The 26,365-nt window shown below is 36.5% G+C and overlaps 4 protein-coding genes, 1 long non-coding RNA gene and 1 other non-coding gene across 10 annotated transcripts; 3 read left to right on the forward strand and 3 right to left on the reverse strand.

Moving 5' to 3' along the window:
- The first annotated feature begins 4,626 nt into the window (after nucleotides 1-4,626).
- On the forward strand, nucleotides 4,627-8,729 carry LOC130730706 (nudix hydrolase 23, chloroplastic). Of its 4 annotated transcripts, none has more exons than XM_057582780.1 (8): nucleotides 4,629-5,035; nucleotides 5,120-5,251; nucleotides 6,721-6,797; nucleotides 6,972-7,107; nucleotides 7,205-7,345; nucleotides 7,435-7,493; nucleotides 8,142-8,217; nucleotides 8,423-8,729. In XM_057582780.1, the coding sequence occupies exons 1-7, from the start codon at nucleotides 4,838-4,840 to the stop codon at nucleotides 8,200-8,202; spliced, it is 804 nt and encodes a 267-aa protein (XP_057438763.1). In that variant the 5' UTR covers nucleotides 4,629-4,837; the 3' UTR covers nucleotides 8,203-8,217; nucleotides 8,423-8,729. The 4 variants fall into 4 exon arrangements, 3 of the variants coding, with proteins under 3 accessions (XP_057438763.1, XP_057438762.1, XP_057438761.1); XM_057582779.1 differs by having other exon boundaries at nucleotides 8,142-8,209; nucleotides 8,420-8,729; XM_057582778.1 differs by having other exon boundaries at nucleotides 4,630-5,035; nucleotides 8,420-8,729.
- A 922-nt stretch (nucleotides 8,730-9,651) lies between these two features.
- On the reverse strand, nucleotides 9,652-9,734 carry LOC130734913 (small nucleolar RNA Z161/Z228). The gene has a single exon (XR_009018248.1). It is a non-coding gene; the product is annotated as a small nucleolar RNA Z161/Z228 (small nucleolar RNA).
- Nucleotides 9,735-9,818: 84 nt separating this feature from the next.
- Nucleotides 9,819-15,652, forward strand: LOC130730705 (metal tolerance protein C2). Its single transcript, XM_057582777.1, has 11 exons — nucleotides 9,819-9,986; nucleotides 10,096-10,495; nucleotides 10,862-10,970; nucleotides 11,634-11,673; nucleotides 12,327-12,403; nucleotides 13,513-13,601; nucleotides 13,729-13,798; nucleotides 13,941-13,979; nucleotides 14,137-14,287; nucleotides 14,734-14,823; nucleotides 15,396-15,652. Exons 2-11 carry the CDS (start codon nucleotides 10,096-10,098, stop codon nucleotides 15,495-15,497), a joined length of 1,167 nt encoding a protein of 388 aa, XP_057438760.1. The 5' UTR covers nucleotides 9,819-9,986; the 3' UTR covers nucleotides 15,498-15,652.
- A 113-nt stretch (nucleotides 15,653-15,765) lies between these two features.
- On the reverse strand, nucleotides 15,766-17,666 carry LOC130725367 (uncharacterized). The gene has a single exon (XM_057576604.1). It carries the CDS (start codon nucleotides 17,305-17,307, stop codon nucleotides 15,766-15,768), a length of 1,542 nt encoding a protein of 513 aa, XP_057432587.1. The 5' UTR covers nucleotides 17,308-17,666.
- A 1,210-nt stretch (nucleotides 17,667-18,876) lies between these two features.
- On the forward strand, nucleotides 18,877-21,672 carry LOC130730704 (uncharacterized). Of its 2 annotated transcripts, none has more exons than XM_057582775.1 (2): nucleotides 18,877-20,392; nucleotides 21,483-21,672. In XM_057582775.1, exons 1-2 carry the CDS (start codon nucleotides 19,191-19,193, stop codon nucleotides 21,517-21,519), a joined length of 1,239 nt encoding a protein of 412 aa, XP_057438758.1. In that variant the 5' UTR covers nucleotides 18,877-19,190; the 3' UTR covers nucleotides 21,520-21,672. The 2 variants fall into 2 exon arrangements, with proteins under 2 accessions (XP_057438758.1, XP_057438757.1); XM_057582774.1 differs by having other exon boundaries at nucleotides 18,880-20,396.
- Nucleotides 21,673-22,995: 1,323 nt separating this feature from the next.
- Nucleotides 22,996-24,184, reverse strand: LOC130730707 (uncharacterized). The gene is made up of 2 exons (XR_009016459.1): nucleotides 23,407-24,184; nucleotides 22,996-23,326 (listed from the first exon to the last, which is right to left on the reverse strand). It is a non-coding gene; the product is annotated as an uncharacterized LOC130730707 (long non-coding RNA).
- Between the last annotated feature and the right edge of the window lie 2,181 nt (nucleotides 24,185-26,365).

A 26,365-nucleotide genomic window follows, 5' to 3' on the forward strand; every position in this document is an offset into this window, starting at 1 on the left:
AAGATCTAAAGAAAGAAGATTGCTATACAAGTGAAGACAAAATAATGGTAATGTAAGACCTGGATTTTCAGAACAAGTTAAGTTTCCGACTCACACGTAGAATCAGTGTAAGCGTGATAGGAGTTTGACATTTGAGAAAGATTAATGAAGAAGAAAGTTCAGGAATTGCTTGAGGAATGTTGCGTAGTTGTTTTCGGAGTTAGTGCGAGTCGTCTGCACACCTGTCTTATGGCGAGCGTGTCCAGAATAAGCTATTTCGCTCTTAAAGCAACGTTTTGAGTGAGATTTCGAACTCTCGGAAAATTTAAAGTTTCTCTTTATTTTTCCATCGACCAGCGTTTCATTTCGGAACTCTGGACTGTACGCACGATAGGTTTCACTTTTCGGATGTCCGCCGACGCTAATTTCTTTGCTTCGAAACCCTATTTTCGAGCAATGGATGAAGACTTTTTCTATTCGGGACTTCTAACGAAGATTCCGTCTGCGTTGCCAGATTTGTTTCGACGTTTCCAATCTTTCTTCAGAAGGAAGTTTTGTCGTCCGGCGATCACAGCAAAAAGTAGTTTTTCGGGACAGATTTAACGTACACCGCTTTTGAGATTTTCGATATCGTTTTTCCCATATCATAGATATTTGTTTTGAGTTCTGGATTTATGACGCCAGAATCTCTCTTAGAATTCCTTGGTGAACGTGCTGCAAAAATCGGAATCGCGAAATTTTCATTTTCCCGCGATTTCACCCGCCTATAAATAGGCGAAAAAGCAAAATTTCTCTTCATTTCTTCCTTGTTGGCCGCGAGATTGAGGGGAGCTTGGGGGAGAGAGATTTTCGCGAAATCTTGACCAATCTTCGTGCAGTTCGTCCCTACTTCTAGGTATCAAGGTAACTAACACGATTCCTACCTCTGATTGTTGTTTCTGTTGCGGTTCTGAAGTCGTTTCTGTGCTCTAAGTTTTGAGCTTTTTCTAAAATTGTCCGATTTCTCTAATTTCTCGCTTGGGTTATGTTCCTTATGTTCCCCTGAGTCTAAAACCTCTGTCAGTAAACTCTGATTGCGATTCAGTTGTACAGGATCTGAAAAATTGACTCAAAACTCTTTTTGTCTCACATTTCGAAACTTTATTGTCGTAAAGCTATAATCTGACTTCGTGCCTTTAGGATTTGTTGTCACGGATGTCATGAGGATCGTTGCTGTCAAATCTGTTTTCAGAACGGATAACTTTGAAGTTTTGAGCCTTTATTTTGGACCAAAATGCCCCTGCGTAGTCGTATTTCGGCCCGATTGTCCGAAAATTGTTATGACAGTTTCTTTGCCTTAGTTTTACCCTAAAACTACCTTGTGAATTGATTTGATCAAAGAAAAAGAGCCGAAGCCCTTTTTCCTTTGAGGCCGTGGACTATTTCCTTTAGGGGGGAGTTTTTCGGTTTCGAAAACTTGTCTTTTCGTACCTGATTGTCCTATTCTGAAGCTTTAATGCTTTGTCTATCGTTTATGTATTGTTTTGCGATTGAACTAATCGATTTTGTTTGGATTCTGCTTTGTTTTTCTCCGAGGTTCAGTTGAGGGAACTTTGGAAGACTCAGAGCAATTGTTTGAGGAGAACTTTGTTTGCGAAGCTGGAACAGCTCGAGGTTAGGGCAACTTACATATATATTAGCTATGATTTCATAATAGGCGTCGATAAATTCGACTTATGCTTTGCTATGATATTGATTATGATGATGGTTTATTGTTATGAATGTTTTCATAACTTATGATGTTGATGTTGTGTTGGATTGAGCGTTTTGACGCGACTTCGGAGTGGAGATTCATTGATCTGGTGATCTTTGACATTTCGGGTTGGATGAACAACCCTAGGCAAGTCCAAACGAGGGGTTTGAGGCTTAGCCATTTGTTGGGATTCGTTTGAATACTTAGACTTTCCCCGGGAAACTTCTTTTGGAGGGTTTTTGGAAAACTTAGAATGATTAGAATTTCGAAAACTAGAGACTCTGGGAGACTTAGACTTTGAGAAGTAAACTCATAACTTGACTAATTCAATTCGAAACGTTTTTACTAAACGAATAATCATAGGAGAACTAAAGGGGAAAATATTTACGAAAGACGGGGAAAAGTCGGCTTTTGTTGTGGGTGGTTAGAGTCTTTTGGAGTTGGTTGTTACTGTAATAGCTCTGATTCGTTTTGCTTTTGGGACAGGGTAGGTTCCCGATGCATGGCTTTTTGTGTGATTCTCTTACGGAGGGATCACAGTGAGTCAGTCGGACCATAGGGGTCTTTGCTTAGGCCATTTTGAGGCCGACTTTCTCCTGGTGGTTTGTAATTATACTTTTTCTCACTCACACTTCTGGATCTGTAAATATTTGCCTACGGGCACACTACTTTGGAGTCACTGCGAGTGTGTGGGGCGTGGAAGTGCAGCTGAGGCTGTACATGTTTTTATTTGATGTATATTGGTTAGTTTAGTAGTTGTGTTTTGTCTTTACTTCTTTATCGTTTTGATTTAAAGGAATCAATCGAAAAAAAATTACCTGTTTTCCGCGTAAAGATTATTTTTGGTTACTAAAGTGACACCTGGAAATCGGGGTGTTACAGGTAACTTACAGGATTTATTTCTCGGAAGGTCTGAGATTTCGGGAAATAAATCCCGGAAGGTTTCGAAAATTTAAAACTCGGAATGAATTTTTTTGGCTAAAAAACACTTTTGGCCCCTGATGTTTTAAGTTTGTGCAAATTCTGCCCCTACTCTATTTTTGTCGATGTTTCTACCCCTCATGTTTTCAAACAGTGCACCGTCTACCCCTCATGTTTTCAAACAGTGCACCGACGGTGCACTGTTTGAAAACATGAGGGGTAGAAACATCGACAAAAATAGATAGGGGCAGAATTTGCACAAACTTGAAACATCAGGGGCCAAAAATGCTTTTTAGCCATTTTTTTTTTATGGGCAAAAGTTAGTGGTTAGTTGTTAGTAAGTTAGAAAATTCCTTCAAATTTCCCTTCCAGGATTCGAACCCTGGACCTTCCCCTCCCCAACACTTATGTCTCATAGCTCTTACCACTTGAGCTAATCCTCCGGGACCGGAATGGTAATCAACATGACTTCCAACGATGTAAAATAAGCCTATTGGGATTTATTTACCGGAAGCGTCCAGGAAATAAATCCCAGAACTAAAATTCAACATTCAAGTGTTCCGGAAAAAAAAGTATTTTGGGTTTTAAAAAATTAGTTGGAGTGATAAATTCAATGGTGGGTGGGAAATTTAACCCCCTTAGAAATTTATGACACTTTTCCTTCTTTCACTTTTGTTCCTTGTTTGATTCTTGTCACAGTTTTTGTATCTAAGGGTTTGGCTCCTTTTTGTCGGGCTTTGAGGCCCTTCTATAATAAAAAACACTGCACAAGATTTTTTAAATCTCTATTTCTTATATATTACCTAATACAACAAAATTTGTTTGAGTGTAGTTTTAGTTTTCTGTATTGTAAGGCTGCTTTTTGCTTATAAAAAAAGGATGTTTTTAGCTTTTAATTTTTAAAAACCGTTTTTAAGAAAAAATTTATTTAAATGAGATGTTTTATAACATTAAAAAAAGCTATAAATGAGATATGAAATTCATAAAATGGAGAGGGGTTACCCGGATGATGCAAAAAATGAATCCTTGCTAGCTTGCTACTGCTACTCCTCTCCTCCTACTTGCTCCCTTTGGCGCAAACGAACTCAAACGAGGGTGAAACTCTCACTCAACTTGGTACGACTTAGTTTGAACCACAACTTGAACCACAACTCACGAGTGAGTTTTCTCTCTTTCTGAACCTCTCTACCACCTAAACCCCCCTCTATTTAATATAATTTTGAGCGCTGATTTTTATATTTTTGATATACAAGTTATATTAAATTAATTTCATTAAAGGTATGATAAAATTGGGTATTCACACCTCACAATTTTGTGTACCCTTAGACTGAACAAGGTAATAAAAAAACGTAGATTTTGCAAAAATTAGTTTGATTTGTATGTTTGGATTGATTATAATGAATCTAAAGAACTAGCATTTTGTTCGTCATATTTTTTGTTTAAGAATGTCTCTAAATACGGGGGAGATCACTTTGTGACAGAGGGTGTTTGCCATCCAATCACTCTTGGACGGTAAACTCTTCTATTTCCATGAGAAACTTCCTCTCATGATTTTATCTATAATATTTCTCTTTTTTGAAAAAAAAAATATTTTCAATATATTTTAGTCTATAATTTTTTTTATGTTTAATCACAATGATATATAAGGTCTGGATCCGCCCTTGCGTTCTTGTTAGCATAATTAGTTCTAAAATTTCACTACATTCGATGGTATTTTTCATTAATATACCTAACATAAATCTATTAAGTTCTCAACTCAATTTTATCAGTGTTTTTCTTTTACCAAACTGAGTTTTTTTTTTTACTAAACTGAGTGACTACTCAGGATGTTCGATAATTAGCAAAATCAAATCCCTGACATGAACATCCAAATCCAATGACTAAATTTCAATGTGAACAAATTTAACTCAAAATCCAAGAAATTAAAAGGTAATCCAACTCTTTGGATTTATTAACTGCACTAATTTCATAATTTCCACCCTGCACCAACCAAATTCAGTCCTTAACAACCACACTCTTTTATTTTTTTCGGAAATACATTTGTAGTTGTACTACTGTCTTGTAAACCTTTTGGATTCAAAGAAAAACATAGAGAACAGAAGAGAAGGGAGCGTAGGAATTTTTTGATTCTTCAATTCTCAGAAGCTGTCGCCGATTCAGCGTGGTGTGTTCCAATTTGAAATTGTTCGAATTGAAGAAGAAAATATGATGGTCAAAGCTTTACAGTTTCAGCTATATCGCTGGAGTTGGAAACCTCTCACCTCCATTTCAATCTCCTCATCACTCTCTCTATTCCCACAATTCCCTAACAACAACCACAACCCTTTTCTCAACGCCGCCGTCACTCCTCGATTCGCACCGTTTCGTGCTTCTTCTTCTTCTTCCTCTTCCGCCGCTGTTCCTGTGAGTGTTCAAATTTTGTGTTGCAATTCAACATCACAATCTTAGTCCTAAATTGTTAGTTCACTCACTGTCTTGGCAATGTAGGCAAATGTTCGAAGCATCAAGTTCTGTCAGTGGTGTGGTGGTTCGACCAAGCATGATATACCTGACGGGGAAGAGAAATTCAGAGCTATTTGTACTGTTTGTGGCAGGATTGCCTATCAGAATCCCAAAATGGTAACTAGGTTATTTGTTTCAACGTGCATGAGTTGATTTAGGGTGGCTATGAATTCAATGTATATATTAGCTTCTGGTATATATAGCAATAAGCACTTGTCACATTATCGCTTATATTTATAAGCTTATTTGATTATCTTATTGAATTAAGCTCAGAGTAGCTAGATATTAACTTTTGTTCAAAAGCTCATATGTGTAATTTATGAAAATAAGCTCAAAAGAGCCGATAGGCAGGTCATAAGTGATTTTCATAAGCTTAGTCAAACACTTGCATAAGTGTGTATGGTGTGTTTGAGTAAGCAACTTCATCAAGTACTTATGACATAAAACATTCATAAGTTTATTTGAGAAGTTTATTAAAATACACTATAGATATAAGTATGTCATAAACTATTTCGGTATGTTTAACCAAACACATACTTGAGTGCTTGCAATTACGATTTTCTCATGCCACATGAGAGTGTTGTGTGAAACTTTGTGTCTATCTCTCACTTCATATTTCTTGAAAGGATCCCATCTATTTAATAGGTGAAGAGAAGCCACAAAACCTGAACATGACAGTGTCATGTGAAATATTCACATGAGAGAATCCCGATCCAAATGCTTATGCTATAAGTTATGTTTAAATAAACTCTTTCAAACGTACTCTTAAAAAAACAATATTGCTTCTTTTAATGTGTTTCACTTCAAAATGTGCTCTTTCAAACGTACTCTGACAGCTAAGCATGAAGAAAATTATTCATTTTTAATACTGCAAAATTGGTTTCACATGGTCTTTCATATATTATCATTTGCTGAAGTGTTTTGAGACCTGGTTTTGTATTCACTAAATTGGGGTGAGGACCTCACTGTGCTACAGCTCTAATCAATCTAAAGGTTATTTTATGTATTAGAAATCATTACCTAAACCTGGTTTCATAAACCATTTTATGAAAACAATGAAATTGATTGCTGTTGAAGTTTTCTCAAGGAGGTTGAGGCTCCAGCTGTAAGTGGCTGGAGAATAGTCAAGCTTCGGGGATTTTCTAAACTTCAATCCAAGATTTGAAAGATTTTCTTTGTTGGTTTATGACACAGTAATTAGGATTTTCCAAGCAGTCAATGATTTGAGGAAACAGATTAATTTTATCAGGTTTAGGATTTTATAAATTTAGTTTGTGAATAAATAATACTGAAAGTCTGAAATAGATATGGAGGTTGAGGTATATGTATATGAAATGCTTCAAAGTGGTTTGCCTAAGTCTCTCGTTCTATGAAGGAATTCTTCTTTTCAAAAAACAGTTAATGATAATGTGAAATAGATAACGATCAGGATGACCTTTTTATGGTTTTAGATGTAGTCTCTGACTTGTCAAGAAAGAATTCTGTAATTGTTGTATGCTGTTTCTCTTAGCACTCATTCTTTTCATTCATTTCATGAGACTAATTGCTTTTTTCTTGATATGACATTATTTTGGCTGGCAAAGTAGGTAGTTGGTTGCCTTATCGAACATGATAACAAGGTCCTCCTTTGCAAGAGGAATATTCAACCATCTCATGGCCTTTGGTAGGAATGAATTTTTTATTGAACTGCCTATTTTCGTTGTATCTGATTGTGTACATATTATGTTCCTTTCCCATAACTATTTATAACGCCTAGATATAAATTCATTATAATGTTGAATATTGTGTCTCTTTTTGTCTGTGAGCTATGTTAATTTCATAATTTGGTGTCAACAAGGACGCTTCCTGCTGGTTATTTGGAAATTGGAGAGTCAGCTGTGGAGGGTGCCATCAGGGAAACAAGGGAGGAAGCAAATGCAGATGTAGAAGTAATTTCTCCCTTTGCCCAATTGGATATTCCTTTAATTGGCCAAGTGAGGATGAAGCTTTGATTTATTTATTCTTTATTTTTTGTTGGTCCTCTTGACTAGGTAAAGAATTTTGATATTGATTGTGGCATGTTTGGGGCAGACTTACATGATATTCTTAGCAAAGCTGAAGAAGCCCGATTTTTCACCTGGTCCAGAATCATCAGAATGCCAACTTTTTCCACTTGATGATCTACCTTTTAATTCTCTATCCTTTTCATCAATGGTGGTTACCTTAAGTTTGGTATGATTCAGATGTATGAACATTCTGGCTTTGGGTTTTATTATGTTGCCTACTCGTACTGTATCTTATGTTGTTTCTCATGACTACAGTATGTTGAGGATATTAAGGCTGGAAAACCCAAATTCCACTATGGAACTATTATGAAAAGGTATTTCTTCCTCAGGATATTTTCATGTAGTATTTATTGTCTGGCTTGAAGGAAGGAAAATAATATTCTTTTTTTGAAAGAAAGAGTTTATTTAATTTCGTTTAGGACAGAAACCTTCTGGCCGGGTTGGGTTGGCTACCTAGCTCATGAGTATGACTGTTGAGGTTCAGTCTGTCCTGGACTCCTGGTATAAATGTTAGCAAAATGCATGATACATAAACTAATTAGGATTGAAAAAACAGTTTCTCTTTATTTCAGTGTTATCAAATAGCGGCTATAGCGGCGCTACGCCGCTATAGCGTAGCGGATTTTTGGCTAATCGCGACGCCGCTATTGCCCACTATAGCGTGCTATTCTCGCTATTCGCCGCTAAATAGCGGATTTTTGGCTCACCGCGATGGTCCATGATCGCGATTTGACATTATTTAAGTCTTTGATTGCAGCTATCATACTTTTTGCGGAAATGGAAACCGATGAAATCAATGAATTTTCTTGTGAACTGGATCTTGTATGCTTAGAGATGCTACACTCACTTCTGTTAACTGTTCTCTGTACTAGGCTTTTTTAACTTGTTTTATTGAATATTTCTGATACTTGGCTGTCTATACCTTTTATTCTTGCTGACGTTTGGTTTTCAATTTTGTTTAGGCCGGGTACAAGTCCTTCTGATATTAATGCCTACACACTGGATTATCATATGCACACATGACCCATGGGTAAGCAGGTTAGTTCCCCTCAGCATATAGCATACATATATATGCATGTGTGTGTTGTGCGTTTCAATGAGAGCAAATCTTTTGTCATCTTATTATCATCTCGAAAGACCTGAGAGAATTCTGTAATCATGTTACTCATTGATTTTCCATCATGATTCACTAACAATACACCCATAATCATGATCTTTTCAAACATTTTGCTGGCTGCAGTAGAGTCTGGATATCTGAACATTGGAACTAGAAGAAATCTTAGTTACGTGGGTCTGTAGATTCCTGTATCGTCTGCTTCTTGAGTGTTTCTGACTTACAAGAAAGAAAGATATCTGCGTTTCGTTCAAGAAACACACATTAGACTATTGGTGCTTGATCCAATTCATGATCTCCAGATCTTAGATGGATCTTCCATATCAGATTGATAGGCAGATGCTACTGTAGAAGAATGACTGACACTTGTTTAGTGACCTTTGTTGAAATTGTAAACATGAACATTAAAGGAAATTCTTATTGGATTTTTTTCTTATATTCTGAAACCAAGTCTCACACTAGGAAGTTGCTACGATAACCTGCTTGGTGCAATATGGTTATATAACTTGGATCATCTTTAACTCAAGAAGACCCTTTTTGAATTATGAGAACTTGGTAATGTTTCACCTTAACTCAAGTTTCGTACCAAATTTTGGATTGATGAAATTCTTGGATCACCGGTACGTATTCCATTGTTAGTATACACTTCACAAGTATGGATGCGTATCTTTTTGTTTTTTTTTAAATAAAACAAAACTATTAAAAATTACGAAAAAAGTGTACTCTGAAAAATATTTATCAATATGGGGGGCCTAGTCTTCAAGAGGCTCCTTGAGGCGCCTCCTTGAGTTCAATCAATCCACATCATTTGAGGAGCCTTAAGGGGGTCTCATCAAATTGAGAGACTTAAGTTTGCAAGAAAGTCTCCCCAAATTGAGAGACTCCTTTGTAGTTGTCTGTTGTCGCGATAACGAGACAATACATTGTACGATGCTTTAGGAGTCTCCTCATGTGAGGAGCCTTTCTTTATCCCTCTAACACACTTCGTATAATACGCCTCTATTTTGCAGGAGTCCCTTTCTACCACCACCTACCCAAACTAGTTTATTCAACGTCATAATTATGGTGATGGTAACATGTGTAGGAGGCACCTAGAACCAGGAGGTCACCGCTACACCAACCACTCAATCAACATATCTGGTGTGAAGGAGGCACCCCATGCAGGAGCCTCCCAAAAACCAGGCCACATCAGCTACTTACATGGCAAAAACAACCCATATTGATAAAATAAGCCTATCTTTCTGCCAATTTATAAATAGCAATAATCAAATTTTTTTACAGTTGAAAACAAATTCAAGCAAACAGAAAGCTTATTTTAAAAATGTTTTGACACATGAAAAAAAAAATCATAAAGATGAAACCATCAGAAAATTGGATCATTACATCAAAGTAAATCTCAGACGACCGTCGTGAGAAAGTGACCAAATTCATCATATGGTTTTTTTTTATTACAAAATACAAACGACTATGGTCAATGTATATATGTTGTGTACATTACAAAACCTTGCACTAGGTTTTATACTAGAAGGAGAACAAGATTAACTCACATTTTAGCAATGTGGGACTTGTCACTGTCTACATAATTCTGTGTCACCAGTTGAGACCCACTCGCCGCCTTCATTATCTACGAGTCCACTTTGACTTGGCTGCAGGATTCGCCATCACGGTTCTGGCACATCCTCAAACTGTGGAGGTTTCAGCTCGAGTCACAAAACCCCTTTTCATTCACTGAGCCTGCGTTTCTCTCTTTTCTTTCTCCAAACCTAAAACCTCACATCCCCAATTTCCTTCTTCTTTTTCAGATGGAAGAAGCCAGAGAACCTCTTAGTTCTCTCAACGGCGATTTCGGCTTCGGCGGCAGCGATCGGAGGTTCGCGTTTTCGCGGCAACCTTCGTTCCAACAGCAACCACCACCTCGCACGCCGACGACGACGATTCCCTCTTCCGATTCCACCCTGAGGCCCTTCCTTTCCCGAACCGATTCCAGCATTGACATCCCCTCTGGGGTGCACCACCATCACTATGAGTCATGGATTGACGAAAAAACTTCTGGGTTGGTCCCAAAATCGTCGTTTGTTTTCGCCATCTTTGGAAGTGTTAGGTCTGGCCATAGGTATATGAAGAGATTGTTTTTGTTGATCTCGCTCAATGTTGCGTACTCCACTGCTGAGTTGCTTATTGGTCTCTTCACCGGTCGTGTAGGTGAGTATATATGATTGAACATTGAACTCAACTGAATTGTAGTTTTAGTTTTGCTATTATCTGTTGGTGATTAATCATGAAAAAGAGTGGTGATTTTTTGTAGGCTAAGATGTTTGTAACATGTCTCTTCATGATGTAAATATGTTGTAAGGAGAAAATGTTGTAGGGGTAGGAGAAATTTGAAAATTCCAGTCACTTTCAGATTTACATGATGTAAAAATGTTGTAAAATGAATGAGTTTAAACCCTAAACACTGATTTCCCTTTGGTAAAAATAATCAATTTTTCAAAATAGAACCAGCTATGTCTACTGGTTTTTATATTGAATTTCTTCTGAATTTTCAGTCTATTACCTATTCTTTTTCAGGTTTGGTGTCTGATGCAGTTCACTTGACTTTTGGATGTGGTCTTCTCACCTTTTCATTATTTGTTATGGGTGCATCTAGGAACAGAGCTGATCGAGATTATACTTATGGGTGAGATTTTTGTTTGAAGTATATTATTGTATTTAACAATGCAGGAGCATTTGTAGTTTCATGCCTAATTAAATGATGCAGTTTTACTCTGTAACTGAAATTTGATGTCTGAAGCATATAGGAAAATCATGTGCTTTGCTATTTTGTTTCTGGAAATTAGCCCTATAACTGTTACCATTATTATAAGTGCTCAAGGAAAATGTTCCTATACAGCACTACTGTTATATCATACATTCAAGTTGTAGAATTCATAAGATGACAAAGTTGCATCTTCTATAGAAAATATTAGTTTTCACACTTGCTAAAGGGCACTTGTTAGTTTTTTACCCCGTCATTGCCGAGTTTGGCAAACCATGAAATCCTGCCTTTGGCTTATATGCCCATGTATAACTTTCCTGCATGAAATAGTTCTTCTAAATTTTATAATGGGGGGGGGGGGGGGTATTTCTATACTTCTATATAAGATTAAGAGTCGCAGTTCTGAAATATTATTAAACAAGAAAAATAAGATTTTTTTTAATGAAGTTGCACTCAGATGCACACATGTTTAAACTCACACCTTGTGTTTGTGTGTGTGTGAATGTATTATTTAAATTATTGTTCACTGTCTGTTTAATCAGTTCAATCCTGTTTATAGTTTTGACTGAGGCACTTTAATTGCAGGTATAAAAGGCTAGAAGTTTTGTCTGCATTTACAAATGCCGTAAGTATACCACATCTCCTTTACCGCTATAGATGTTACTTTCTATCATACTGAATTGGTTGCCTGATGCTGTCAACAAGTTAAAGAATGGGGCTTGCATATAAAACTAAAATGGCATGGTCATCTAAAGCTATAGAGATAATTGGTATTGGCCTGATGGTCTTAAATCAGGTCTTCTGATTTTTTTATGAGGTTTAATAGGCTTGACAAGTTGACGTGTAATATTTAGCCCTTGCTAAAATATCCATAAAATAGTTTTTTCATATTTATTTAGAAATTGCTATTCGCTTAAAATTTCATGTACTTTTGTTGAGGGATTTATCTCATAACAAGTTGTATGGTATGGCGTGATAAATGGGAAAAAATGAAGAATTGATGTGTAATACTGATTTGACTTGCTATTAGCTATCACTTTACTTGGGCAGTGCAGTTTGTAATCCTGATGTTTGATTTGCCTTTAAGTGATCACTTGTATAGGAGTAAAAATTTGGTGTGATGTGACTGTTTTAAGTAAACTGGAAAACTACTTTTATTCTTTCTCTCCTGTTTGGTATATGATATATCACATATTCATTTTCATCAGTCTCGTTTGGTACATTACATTGAATACGCTAACGTGTTGGATTTTCCTTTTCTGCTGCTTGTGTAGACAGCTGTTTCTTTTGTTTATGTCATTCTCCCTAGCAGTTGAGGCACTTCATGCATTCATACAAGATGAATCAGAGCACAAGTAAGTTTGTAGTCACAACAATTGTCTGTGTTTATTACTTCTAATTAAGTATTTTACACAGAAGATGGTTTGTAAGGATTGTAGTAGTCAACATCGGAATTGATCTATTTGGTATTTGATTGGTTGTTTATCCATATGTATGATTTCTCTTATCTATTCAATTGCAGTGTGTTTATGGTTCAAACTAAAATACATTATTGATAAGTGAAGGAAAACGATGTCCATCTACATTAAGCCAGTTGTGGGATCTCTTGACTGTATAATAGTGTATTTATTTACCTATTTTGGTACAGCAAATGAGAAGGGATAGTATTTAACATATCAAAGTGAGGGTTTTCTTGAGAGAACCAAGGTTATTGTTTAAATGAATTGGTAGCTGATGTGGGATATATTGGGACATGACTGGTTTGCGTTCATTATGATGTGTGCTAAAGGTCAGTCAATGTCTTTTATAGGGCTGTTAATAATACATGCCAGATTAGGATTTGATTTTGATGGTTTAATGGCAAATTCAAGCAAGGAATAATTGGGGTCGATTGGGTGAGGTTTAGCGCTTTCTACCAAAGACGCTAGTCTTTGTTGTTGATAAATTTAAAAAGCTAATGATAGAAGATGCAAAATATGCAGCAACATAACCTAGGCATGCCTTAGGTTCGTAAGTATCACACCCAAGAAGACGAGATGAATCACCGCAAAATATTTTCTTTTGATGGCTTGTTGTATCAAGTCAAACTTTGACCAAATAGTTCACTACTTATGGCCCAAGTTAAATGACCATCCACTAATGAACATAAATAAAAACTTAAATAATCCAGAAAGGAAAAAAAATCTGGAAAATCACAAAAACTAAAGCCCATAAAAATACACGGCTAAATACCACGCTTTAGGATTCCCATATCAAATGGCTGAATTTTTCAATGAGTGATTTCTAGACTTGGGTATCTTTACGTGTATGATTTCTAGATCTTGCGGCTGACTCCACCTGTACTTTTTTGTTTCTTTCATCATGGTTAGGGGGGTGTTTGCCTGAATTATGTTTTTCATTCTAATAATTTCATCCTTGAAGTTTTTTCTTTGTTTTATTGCTTCTGACCGTGTTCTTCTTGCAGGCATTACTTGATTGTTTCTGCAGTGACCAATTTATTTGTGAATCTCATTGGTGTGTGGTTCTTCAGGAACTATGCGAGGATTAATCTTGGTTAGTATTTTTTAGATGTTTATGATTCACTTGGTTTATTCGTTTTCCCCATTTTGAATGGGATGGTTCCTTTTCACCCTAGACCTGTGATAAATATTATCTGTTTCTTCTGGAATTTATCGTGCAGCTTACAGAAACGCAGAAGACATGAATCACCACTCTGTTTTCCTACACGTCCTGGCAGATTCCATTCGCAGGTAGATATGCTTGGCTTTATCTTTATGTATGTTATTGTGCATTGTGTATGATATTAATAAATCATCACCCTTTCAATGCTAATGCATTTCCTTTCCTAAGCACAAATTCATAGGAAGCTTATATACTTTTATGGTTTCTCAGCGCAGGTCTGATAATGGCATCCTGGTTATTGTCAATTGGGTAAATATCGTTTCATTTACTGTCTTTATATTCTTGAAAGATATGGAAAATAAAAAGCTTAACGGAAAAAAAAGAAAAGAAAAGAAATTGACAGTCTCCTAACCTGGTATTTCTTCAGCTATTGTAATTTGACTTATTTCTGTTTCCCTTTTTATAGGGTTCAGAATGCAGAGGTCTTGTGTTTGGGACTTGTTTCCGTAGCAGTTTTTATGCTTGCCGTGCCTCTCTTTAGGGCTACTGGTGGTATCTTGCTCCAAATGGCACCTCCTAGCATCCCAACTACTGCTTTAAACAAATGCTTGAGACAGGTAATTTCTTTTTCTTGGTTAAAATGTGCTTTACCTCGTTTTGCTTGGGGATACTAACACTTACTTTACAGTTTACAATTTGTTAGGAACTGGCACATTTTATGCAGAAAAGATTAACAGTGTATTAATACAATGGGTTATTGATGAACTAAAGTAATTTTTTTCTTTCAAATTTTCTAAAAACACACCTTTGTCATATTTATAGATAATGTGGAGGTTCTACAAAACAATATTACACTGAAGCTGTTCTAATTTAATGTGTTTAGAAGTGTTGTAAAATTGTTGGGGAAGCTACATAATGCACTTACCAGTCACCACCTACTTGCATGTACACTTATTTTGAAATTCCTGGTTTAATAAACTAAAAGTTGTTATAGCATCACAATGTTTTGGCAAGTAAGTGTTTTTATCACAGGTCCAATGTTAATATATTATATTTTGTTCAGATTTCTGCGCTAGAAGATGTAATGGAAGTCTCCCAGGCGCGTTTCTGGGAATTGGTGCCGGGTCATGTGGTTGGTTCACTATTGATACAGGTAATTTAATATTCATTGTTTCCTTTGCCACTAGAGGGTGTTACTAGTAGTAGCAAAAACTGAAACTTGACTAGTTATTAGGTTGCAGTTTGGAAGAGCTTATTTTATAATATAAGCATTTTAGCAGGTGTTTTGTTAAACTTGTAAAAACAACTTATAATCTACTTATTATCTGTTTTGAGTTTATTTTGATAAGCTTCCTAGGTAAGCTTATGAATAATCGCTTAACTATCAATAAATTCTGAGTTTATTTCAATAAGCATTTCTAATAAACTTATGAATGAGCGATTATATGATAAGTGTTTATTGACAAAAGCAACAAAAGCAATTAAGCTGTTGTTCCAAACTCATGTCTATGGACAGGACATCCCTTGAAATATATATCTGCTGAGACAATCCTTCGCACTTTTACTAGTGCGCTCCCAAGTGAAATGTTTATCTTTTGTGAAGGGAGTAGGGACCTGAATTCCTTTTTCAATTTGTTATTATGTTAGTATGGCATGCTTTCTATCCTACCATTTAGTACTGAGTAGCTTGTGTAAATGCTTACTTTTAGTGGATTTTGCTGGCAGGTAAAGAAAGGGGTAGATGATCGCCCAATACTAGAGTTTGTGCATGGTCTATACCACGAGTTGGGCGTGCAGGACCTAACTGTGCAAACTGATGAAGCATGAGATTATCTTGACAAGTTTTATGCTAATGTTATTCTTGAGGATTGTATACACGTCAATATCATTGTTTATTAATCGTCAAGGGATAGGAACATGATTTTTTATGTGAGCGGTACTTTTTTCTTGCCAAAATTAATCAGTTCGGTTACTTGTTAACATATTATTGTTTATTTTTTTGGTAAACACATATTATTGTTTATATGCTTCCTTACATGATTTTTTTCATTAATATATAGACAAGTTTTAGAAATATTTCAAATAAATTTAGCCATTATTTTCTATGTTTAGTCTCTCCCTTGGTGGTTACATTGGGAGTGGCAGCAAATACATTTGCTGCATACCTGTACCGCAACATGGTTCCCGAGAATGCAAAATACTTTGCACTCTCTTTGAACTGTTCCCAGAAACACTTCCCTTCTCTGTGGTAGTAGCTTTTGCATTGCCCACATTCAAGTGCCAATCCATTGCATTGTTCATCACAGGCTTCACATGCAGTGTTCTTCCTAGTTTCTTCCACCAAAGCCAGAGGGTGGGAGTGAGTATCATATTTGAAAGTTCCTCCAAACTTCACACGCCAACACTTGCCAACAACACAATGAGTATGAGCAGCAAAGTCACAATCATCACAGAAATAGAACCATTGCTCCAATGACATTTTCTCACTGCAAATTCCACATTCATTTCCCCTCAAATCAGTTCCAGCAAAACATGTTAGCTTCAGAGGATGTTTGCCAAACACGTGCCATGCCTTATTCGGCAGAGTAGCGCATCCACAATCAATAGCGAAATCTTCACAAACATGACACACATAGACATGATTAGACTGAAGGTGACAACCTTTGCATATTCTGGGAGCGCCCGTCTTCTCTAAGTGAAGAGGGTGATTGTGACTTTCATGTTCAATTGTGTCCTTTAGAGAACCGCAACAAACATCAAGGTCGAATTGACACTCATCACAGCGATACACAAAGCCATTGCTCAGCCCTCTACATCCATCACACCTAAAAACGCCATCATATGGAGGTGCCTTGGGGAGAAGACTCAAATGGTGTATGTGAAAAGGGTGTTTCTTCGTTTTAGGCAACTCAGCACAACTTTGGTGAAGAACAAATCCACAATTTTCAGAACAAGAAAAGAAAGGTGATGAGGTAATAATGGGTTGGATACACCCATCACAGAGTTTAATTTTATCATCAACATTTTGCAAACTCTGTTCCTCCACGAACCTTAACAAATGTTCATGACAAAATAAACTGAAATCAATATCTTGGGATTGATCAGATTCTGTATCTACTTCATCTTTTTTTGTCGTGGTATCCCAATAATCAGCGCAGCTAGAATGAACCCAAATCTGGCAAATGGAGCAAACACACGAGAGGATCTCGCTTGCTTTCTCGCCACAAGCGTAACAAACAAATGGTGATGTTGGATTCCACAAGGAGATAAAGGCATGCTTGTGGCCATCATCAGGGTTCCACTGAGAAGCACATGCTATGTCAAGGTCAAATTTGCAAAGAGAACAATGGTAGACGAACTTGTTGAAGATACCTCTGCAAGCATCGCATATGCAGATTCCTTCGTAAGGGGGAGTTGAAAGGAGTGTAAGGTGATGTTCAGGGTGAAATGGATGTTTCTTCTTGTTTGGAAGTTCTGCACATGATTTGTGAAGAACATAGTTGCACTGGTTGCAGCAGAAGACAGGACCTGAAATTGGTTTTTCACAACCTGAGCAAAAGACTTGCTCAACATCGTTTTGATGATCCTCCTTTAACTGCAGTGGGTGGATATGGCTGAAATGTTTAATACTCTCCATCTATCTCTGCCTCTTTTGATTCTTGATTCTTGAGTTTTTTTTTTATAGGCAAATGTTAGTAAATTAGTCCTCCCCTCAGGGTCTTTTGATTCTTGAGTATTTCGTTTATTATAAAGTTTACTTCATAGTCAAGACATTAAAGGTGATATAAATGGATATGCTCTTTCTTGTTTAACCAATTGAGAAAAAGGACATTTTCTTACTAAAGGAAGGTAAGATTTATATTCTTTGACCACTGAATTAGGATACTGCATTCTGTAAGATATGCTCATACCTTTTGGTATATCCTTTATAAACATGTATATGATGTACTCTTAAGGTTTGGAAGGTACCAAATGCTAAAATGAACAACTCAAGCAATCCTTCATCATAATGAGAGTCCACTCTCTTACTACCACAGTTTTACATTGTGGCTACTGGCTAGTGCTGTTACAAAATTATTGATGAGAATGTCAAGGATAGATAGGTCTGTACCAGTGCCAATACATGATTAATCAATTCATGCCACTATGCCAGCAACTTCTTGTCTTGATACAGCTTAGTTGAACAATTGTTCATTGTCTTTCTTTATCTCTTTTATTTTTAGTTGCTGCTTTCTGCAGTAACATAAGGAAAAGAAAAAAAGACACTGATATTTCCAATTTAGTGAAAATGTTGAAAAAAGAAAACGCTGTTAGCATAGTGAATATCAGTTAAAGAGCATGCGCCGGCTAATATGTGAGAGGGAATCTTTGTCTGTAAAGAACTGCTAAAATGTAGCTCCTTTGGTCACCACGCACTCCCCACAATTCCCGCCAAACCTTATTCCTTGGTTCTACAAATAAACAAGGAAAAAGTTTAATTGACAGTGGACACTTTGTTTTGAGTGGAAATGGAATGGAAACAAAACATAAATATGGAGAAAAGTGAGAGAAAATAAGAGAAGTGAAAGGGAAAATTTGATGAAAACAACAGGATTGGACTGGGCTTATGGATTGAATTGGATTCTGAAAGGGAAAATTTGATGAGGTCAGTTTGAATATTGGGTTCAAGAAAATGAAACCCGAACAAAATCACATACCCAAACACAAAGATTTAAATTAAATCATTCTCATAAGTGGTTTAGACCGACCCACCAATAAAACATCAAATTCTGCATAAACTATGAAATCAGCCTCGTGTCCTGGACTCTCTAACATTCGTTGTTTAAACAACTCAGAAAACCATCAAAAGATAACAAAATTTGCGGTGATAACAACTTTGTTCACACTCATCATTTTTTACTTCATTTCCACTTTTACTTTTTGTTTATCTCTTTTTTTTCATTCAATTATATCACCTATTACATATTTTTTGTCTTATCTCTTTTATCTCTACTCAATTTTCAATCAAATGGCAAGCGATGTGAGGTCAATATGAAGTGAAGAGAGAAATGTTCAAAGGACAATCCTAGAACATTTAAGTGTAATTTATATTGCAATGTAAAAAAAAATTCACTCAATTTTCATGTTATGGAGCGTGAACAAAACTTTTACAGCTAGCTTTCCCATGGGAATTAGATTTCAACAACTAGATTTCCCACCCCACAAATTCTGTTTTTTAATTTCCAAATTATTTTGAGATTTTATATTCTAAATTAATTCGGGATTTAAATTCTAAGTAATGCAAAATACAATGTAACACCCCACTTTAAAGTGTGAAAATACTTTGAGAACTCAATTTCCGAAATATTTCAGGAATTAAGTTCCCGAAAGTGTTTAAATGAGGTGACATTTCTAATGAGTGAGGTGACAAATCCAACCCCCTTTCCGATTCCACCCAACAAAGTAAAAAAAAAAAAATAACATCAATATATATGTTCAGATGAGAGGTTTACAAGTTCAAATTTGTTCACAAAAACAGAAATGGCATCAGCACAGAAGAACCAAAGTTCTGTTTCTCACTTCAGCCACCCACACCCTTTGGAACACACCACCGCACCCTCCACCACATCAAACCCAACAACATGCTCAGGCTGCAAACTAAGAGTCACCACCAACGACAACGACTATTACCGCTGCAGCAAAACCAAAACCTGCAACTTCTCTCTTCACTCTGTCTGCTACAACATGCCCTTCATCACAAACCACCCTTCTCATCCAACCCACGACCTTCTCCTCTTCCTCGCACCTCCATCATTACCATCACTCAACACCTGCTTCGCGTGTAAGAATCATGCCACAGGCCTCACCTACCACTGTGCTGAATGCACCATCTTCTTCCACCCTCTCTGTTTATTACTTCCTCTGTCTCTTGCAATCAAACACCACCCTCACAAAATCAAGCTTGAATTCTTACCACCCTATGACTTCTATTGTGATTTCTGCAACAAACCCAGTTTCAGTGGGTGGCTCTACAGGTGCAGCATGTGTGAATTCGACATTCACATAGCTTGTGCCGTTGATAACTTAGAACACCACATGGATAACTATAAGATCATGCGTTTGGTGGCAGAGCAGGTTGGCGGGGGAATCAGCAGAACCCAATTTGACAATGGAATCACTGGAGCATGGGATAAGAAATTTTACAATCAAAGAAAAAATCGTAACATGAGCAGTGGCAACATCATGAAGGTTGTTGAACTTGAATTACAAGAAACAGAACAAAGCTCTGTTTTTCAAGAAACAGAGGAAAGCCCTGTTTTTGCTTTGGCAAATTTTGAAGAAAAAACTCCACTTCGTGATAAATTGGTTCCACTCTCTGATTTTGCTAGTCCTCCTACTCCATCACAAAGTAACCAATTTGGTGAATCGTATTTTTCAATCGATTTGACGAAGTCGTATTCAAATTCAACCTATGATCACAGAAGCCAGGTGCCAAAAGAAGGAACTGAATTTGTTGTGCCAGAGAGCATTGTTGAACGAGCTGAAGAATCATATGATGTTGTGAAATGGTCAAGCAATAGTTCATGTAATTCGCATCAGCATCTGAATAAGCTGCATGAAGCATTTTTCAAAGGAGGGCTTGTTAGTGATTATGGGGAATCAAGGCATATGGAAGTAATGAAGAATTCTAAGGAGAGCTTAGCCAAATGGTCTCATGAAGATCATATAATCACCAAACCAGAGTCAGTAAGTTCAATTAAATTAGTGGTTTTTATGTTTTAAAAGTTTGTTTGGTTCTGCATTTACTAATCCTAGAATCACTTATAGTTATAGGAGAAGCAAAGATTATTGGTAGACAATAAAACAGATGACTATGGAACACCTCACTTTTGTGACGATTTTAGACTGCTAGTATACTTTTTGGTAGCCTAAAGCTGCCATAAATGTAAGTGTCAAATAGTGATGTGCACAGTTTTTATGTTCATCAAATTTTTATTTATAGGAGAAGTATTAAAGTGTAGTTTTTACGGTGACGTGCTTTAGGTTGTTTTCTGACAATGCAAACAGGTTAGGGTTATGAACTAATTGTGAATAAAATTGATTTTAAAATGATTTAATTTTGAATGAAATGATTTATTCTATCCCATTTAGTGTCTTATTCTCAATCTAACTAATAATAATGTGACATATTAAAGAAGAAAATGTATAGGTTTGACAATTATAATTTTATTAAGATTATTTCTAAATGACAGAGGGTAATGAGACCCTAAATTTGGATGAGTGTGTGTATACAAATACATCAATCAAACATAGAGGGTTTCAATTACTTGGGATATGTTATTGTTTATGAGAAAAGTAATTTGTTAGGGTTATGCTGTGAATTCTCCCATTGATTATGTCACCTATAAAAGCTAGAAGTTATAGTTCATCTCATAATTGGAGCTTGAATAAATTTTGAAAGGAAACCTTCAAAAACACTAAAATTAATTCAGACAATGAAGGATCAATTGTAACACTTGCATATATGAAAACAAACATTTCTTTAAGTTTATGGGTATAGATGTAGAATCATTTCATTGATTCAATTCTATGTTTCCAGCCAAAAGAAAAAAAAAAACTTTCCAAGCATATTCTTAGCTGTTGGAATCTTTTTGTATATATGTAATCATTTAGTCACAATAGCGGCTATTATATCTTTATCTGACTCTTAGGAATAATCGACAGGTAAAAACACCAAACTATAGCATTATTTTAATTAAACTTCTGCATATGATCACATTATGTGGTGTTTGGTAAACACAATAACTTACGATATATTTTTAATACTTGCAGGAAAGATGCAGCCGTTCATGTTGGAGGAAGTTCCTAACTTGCTGCCATTAGCATATACAGTCAGGCATGTTATACACAATTTTTGAAGCACAGAGCATCTAGGTGGTGCAAATAGACTAATAAGCACTATATTGTAAATTATCAGTATTATATTGTGTGACAAAGAGAGATATCCCTATCTTAATAAGCACTATATTGTAAATTACATAGCATATAGTGTCTAGTTAGAACAGGGTTTTCTGGGACATACAAACAATTTTATACATAATTTAGGCCGTCAAATCAATTACTAATCAAAAACTATAAAAATAAGAAAATTACACATCTTAAGCATTTTTTCTTTATAAAAAGTAACAAAAACGCACTTAATGAAAAATGAAATGGATAGTGAAATGAGTCATCCCCTATATTACCAAACCACTAGGCAGCATTGTGGGCCTTGAATTTGCGTAATCAGATCCCAGCCCAAAACCATCAAGCATAAAAAACACATATCCATTGTGATCTTCACAATTTGTTCCATTGTCACAAGAAACAAGGAAAGATCTATCAGTAATTATAATGTACTTTCTACACCTTAGCTAATGTTACGATGATCACAAGTATTGTCATTATTGACGAATCAAAGATACTTGCCAGCCGTAGCTAGGAGTAAGCTACTAAGCTAGTACCACCATTTCTCACTTCTTCTCATCCCAGCATTTGAAGCGCATAGTGGTCAGACAACCAGATCTCACTATTTAAAGAAACATGGATCCCTCAATTAATTGTTTTATGTATGTAGGTAGTACTGGTACAAACCTTTTTAGGGGTGAGACTGGGCCTGCGGGTCCACTCATGGGTGAGGTTGAATCAATTATAGAATCATTGTGATGTTCATCATTAACTTGCTACAATTCAATTCAATCCTCCCCCCAAATGCTGTTGCTTAATTTGTGCTCTGCTATACCAACCGATATTCTACTAGTATTTGTTTGTAACTACTAGTGATAGCTAGCTGTTTGCCTTTGCTTTTAATGGAATAATGACATGAATTTAAATGTTTGTACCTGATATATGACAAAACCCAAGATGCTTGTGCTTTGGTGATTAACAACTAATCCCAAATATGTCTTGCCAGTTGTAAATCTATGTATGCATTTTTTTTTTACCTTTTTACACTCTATTATGTGGTCCTTCAATATATTACGATTTTGTTATTTGGTCTCTCATTTTTATTTTAAGGTTAAATATGTTTTGGTTCCTATGAAAGAGCGAATTGTTGATTTTGGTTCCTTAAAAAAATTTCTTTCAAATATATTTCTAATTTATTGAAATACTCATGATTTGGTCTCTCAACTCACTTTAGTGTTGATGTATACGCACACTCATCCACCCACGTGAACATCATTTATGCAACCACAATTTATCCTCTTCCAAATCTATAATTATTACCAGTTTTCAAATTGAATAAGAATTAGAAAGATAACTAAAAGGCCTTTTAGGCAACAACAAGCATAAAAAGAAGATAAAATAGATAAAAGAGAAGCTCATATATTAATCTGAAAAGTATCGGAACATAGTAATAACCAAACCTATATCATAAGAAGCATAAGAAGAAAACATGAACAAGAAAACTCAAAGTGCTCATGGTTTGGAATAAGAAGATCTCCAAAACACTAGCAGAGCTCTCAACAACATTCCTCTTTCCAAAACCTCAGCAATTTTGTGTTACCTCAAAATATGTGCTAATCCTCATTAATTGGGTAAAATTAGCAATATTGCAATGTTGGCTTGATCCCAATGTTGCAGCGCTGCTCAGTGCTCAAACGTTTTAATTTTCTAGAGTTTTAACTTTGTTGTCCCTACATAGAAAAATCACAATCCTAAAATTATTTAGAAAAGGGGAAAATGAATATACTGTAGAGAAAATGGCTGCGCCTACCGTGTGTCAGTTTCGGTGCTTCAGTTTTCCTATATGAGTGATAAGACAAAATTAACCTTCATTGCTCAAATTTTTCCATCTTTCTCCTTCCACCATCATCAACACTCACTCTTCTAACCTTCAAGTTTTCCAGATCTGCAGATTAATTGGAACTGAATAATGGGTATGACATTTACCAACTCTCACTCTTCTAATCTTCAACTTCAACCTTTCTCTTCCAACCCTATCTTCTTCTTCATCTTCTGTCACAAAGCTCTTCACTTTCTCCATCCCCATTTCCAATTAACCAGATTCATCAAAACTGGGTTTGTGTCTATTCTTCTGGGTTTTGCTGGGTCTCTAACTGCAGTTCATCCAGCCACTGCGTTGTACAGCCACAACCCCAACGCACCGCACATCCGCCAGCGGTTGTACAGCAACACCAGCGGCGTTCTCAGCACAATCGGTACTCCGACCACTGTAGAACCATGGAGATGGCTTACCTGATGGCTTTGAAGCATTTCTGGGCAGCAAAACACCAAAGATCTCCACCACGGTTCCTAGATCTGGGCAAACTTCCACATACATGCAACTGGAGTTTCCAGCCAACTCCGGCGTCGTTTTAAAGCGAGACCACCACAATTAGACTTCTCGTCTTGAGAGATTTCAGATCCTGTAGTTAGCTCGTTGAAGTGAAGCTTGGGTGCGCGGCGGACAAAGAAGCGCCACGGCGGAGATGGTGCGGTGGTGGATGAATCCGACCAATGGGGGTGGGTTGGGGAAGAAGAAGAGTGTTTTTGTAAATTAAGATATAATTAACAAATGAATTGTTTTAATGCTAATTTATCTGAACCGTTAAAATTTAAAAATATCAGATCTAATGGTGCATATGAAACTGAAGCACCGTGTGTCAGTTTGAGACTGACACACGGTAGGTGAAACCAGAGAAAATGCACCCAAAGGGCCAAAATAACCTTAAAATAAACTAAACTATGCTAAAAATGAAAATAAGATCACTATACATCTCAAGGTCAACATAAGACAACATCGCAATGAAGAAGAGGGAGGGGCGAGAGAGGCGCAGACTTAGGGCTTCCAGTGGCGCGAGGGCAAATAGGGATATAGCGCGAGGCTACAAGGGAAAGCAGGGACGCAGGCAATGGCGTGGGGGTTAAGGTTTGAGAGAGAGGGTTGTGGAAGTGTGTGATTGGGGGGGGGGGGTGAAGGCGTGGGGTTGGAGATTCCCGATGATGTAGGGGGGAGCAAAGGCTATGGCGGAGCATATGATGCAACCGGCAACGAGGCTTGGGTTTGAGAGTGAGAGTGAAAGTAGAGATTTTAGGGTTCAATGAGTTCATAAAAAAAAACTTTAGTGTCAAGATCGCCTACGCTCTATGTCATGCACTGATTAGATGGATTTGAGTCGACTTCACATTAGCTTAAGTTATTTCCTACGTTAATTTGGCCGGTGATATTAATATTGTCCAAAAACTAACGCTTATGGGCAATTGCAGGATGCTAATTTAATTCCTTCATTTAAAAACCAATTTAATTCTTCAATTAATCCTACCTTTACATTGAAACTAAACTCCACATTAGTACTTACTCCATATAATCTAGTTTGGTTTGGTGTCTTATTGGTCGGTCGTCTAGGCACATGCCATTGAATACATTATCGAGTGAAAGGATGATACGACAAATGAAAGATGACATGACAAAAAGGTAGTAACACTTATTTTAATTCTTTTTTTATCAATAAAGATTGTTATACATATGGTGATTTTGAACATCATTTCTTTTTATAACACATGTTTAATGAGAGCTTCGGACAACCATAAATTTGCAGAGTTTTCAAATCAAAAATAAAAATAATTTAGGCAGTTTATGAATGCTACAATGACTGTCACCAAAGTTGGAGAATTATATATAGTGAAGAATCTCCGCTATATTTTTTTTCTTCTGTTTTTACATTTGGTGTATAGTGGACGACAGTTGAAAATCACAACTAAACACATATGTCGATCAGTGGTCCAGAAACACAGGGCACAAGGGAATGTGTATTATTATTGTTATCTTATTTATTAGTTGCAAGCTGCAACTCATATAGGGTCGGCTAAAAATGTAATCTCACTTCTAATTTATTCTAATTTGGTTTGACCCTAATTAATTTAAATTAATAAAGGAATGTTGAAAAAATGTTAAAATGAGTGTTGCTCGACACTCATTACAAGACTTGCTTTAAGGGATGGCACCCGCGCGAGGTTGAGGCGGGAAGTGCCTCCCCACATCCCCGCGTCCCTTCCCTTTTCCCCCGTGGCAGGGTGGATTTTCACCTCATCTCCATTCCCCACAGGTCCCTGCGGGATCTCTAATACATCATTAAAAATAGGCTAAAAAGGATTTTTGACCCCTGATGTTTCAAGTTTGTGCAAATTCTGCCCCTACCCTATTTTTGTCGACTTTTCTACCCCTCATGTTTTCAAACAGTGCACCGTCTACCCCTCCGTTAGTCAGGCTTTCTCAGGAGAGGTTCCTGAGTAGATTGGAGAGATGAAGAGGAGTATATGAAGTTGATGATAATCAAGGAAATGATATAAATTAAATTCTCTTGATGTATATATCAATTATGTATGTAACTGAACTGGTCAAATGCATGTTTTGCTACTTACAGGTCTTGAGTTTGAATCTCTCATACCTCATTTTTTCAATTTCACTTGTAATTTCCACGTGACAAGTCCAAAAAATATTTAAAAAAAAAAAGCCAAATCAGCTAATTCCGTTAGTTTTTTAACGTTTGACTGACGGAGGGGTAGACGGTGCACTGTTTGAAAACATGAGGGGTAGAAACATCGACAAAAATAGAGTAGGGGTAGAATTTGCACAAACTTGAAACATCAGGGGCCAAAAGTGCTTTTTAGCCTAAAAATAAAATAAACATTGTTGTTCTAGCTGAATTTTGAAGTACCTAATCGATTACGTT

The sequence above is a fragment of the Lotus japonicus genome, chromosome 1 (assembly GCF_012489685.1).
Source record: "Lotus japonicus ecotype B-129 chromosome 1, LjGifu_v1.2".
Classification (NCBI taxonomy): domain Eukaryota; kingdom Viridiplantae; phylum Streptophyta; class Magnoliopsida; order Fabales; family Fabaceae; genus Lotus; species Lotus japonicus.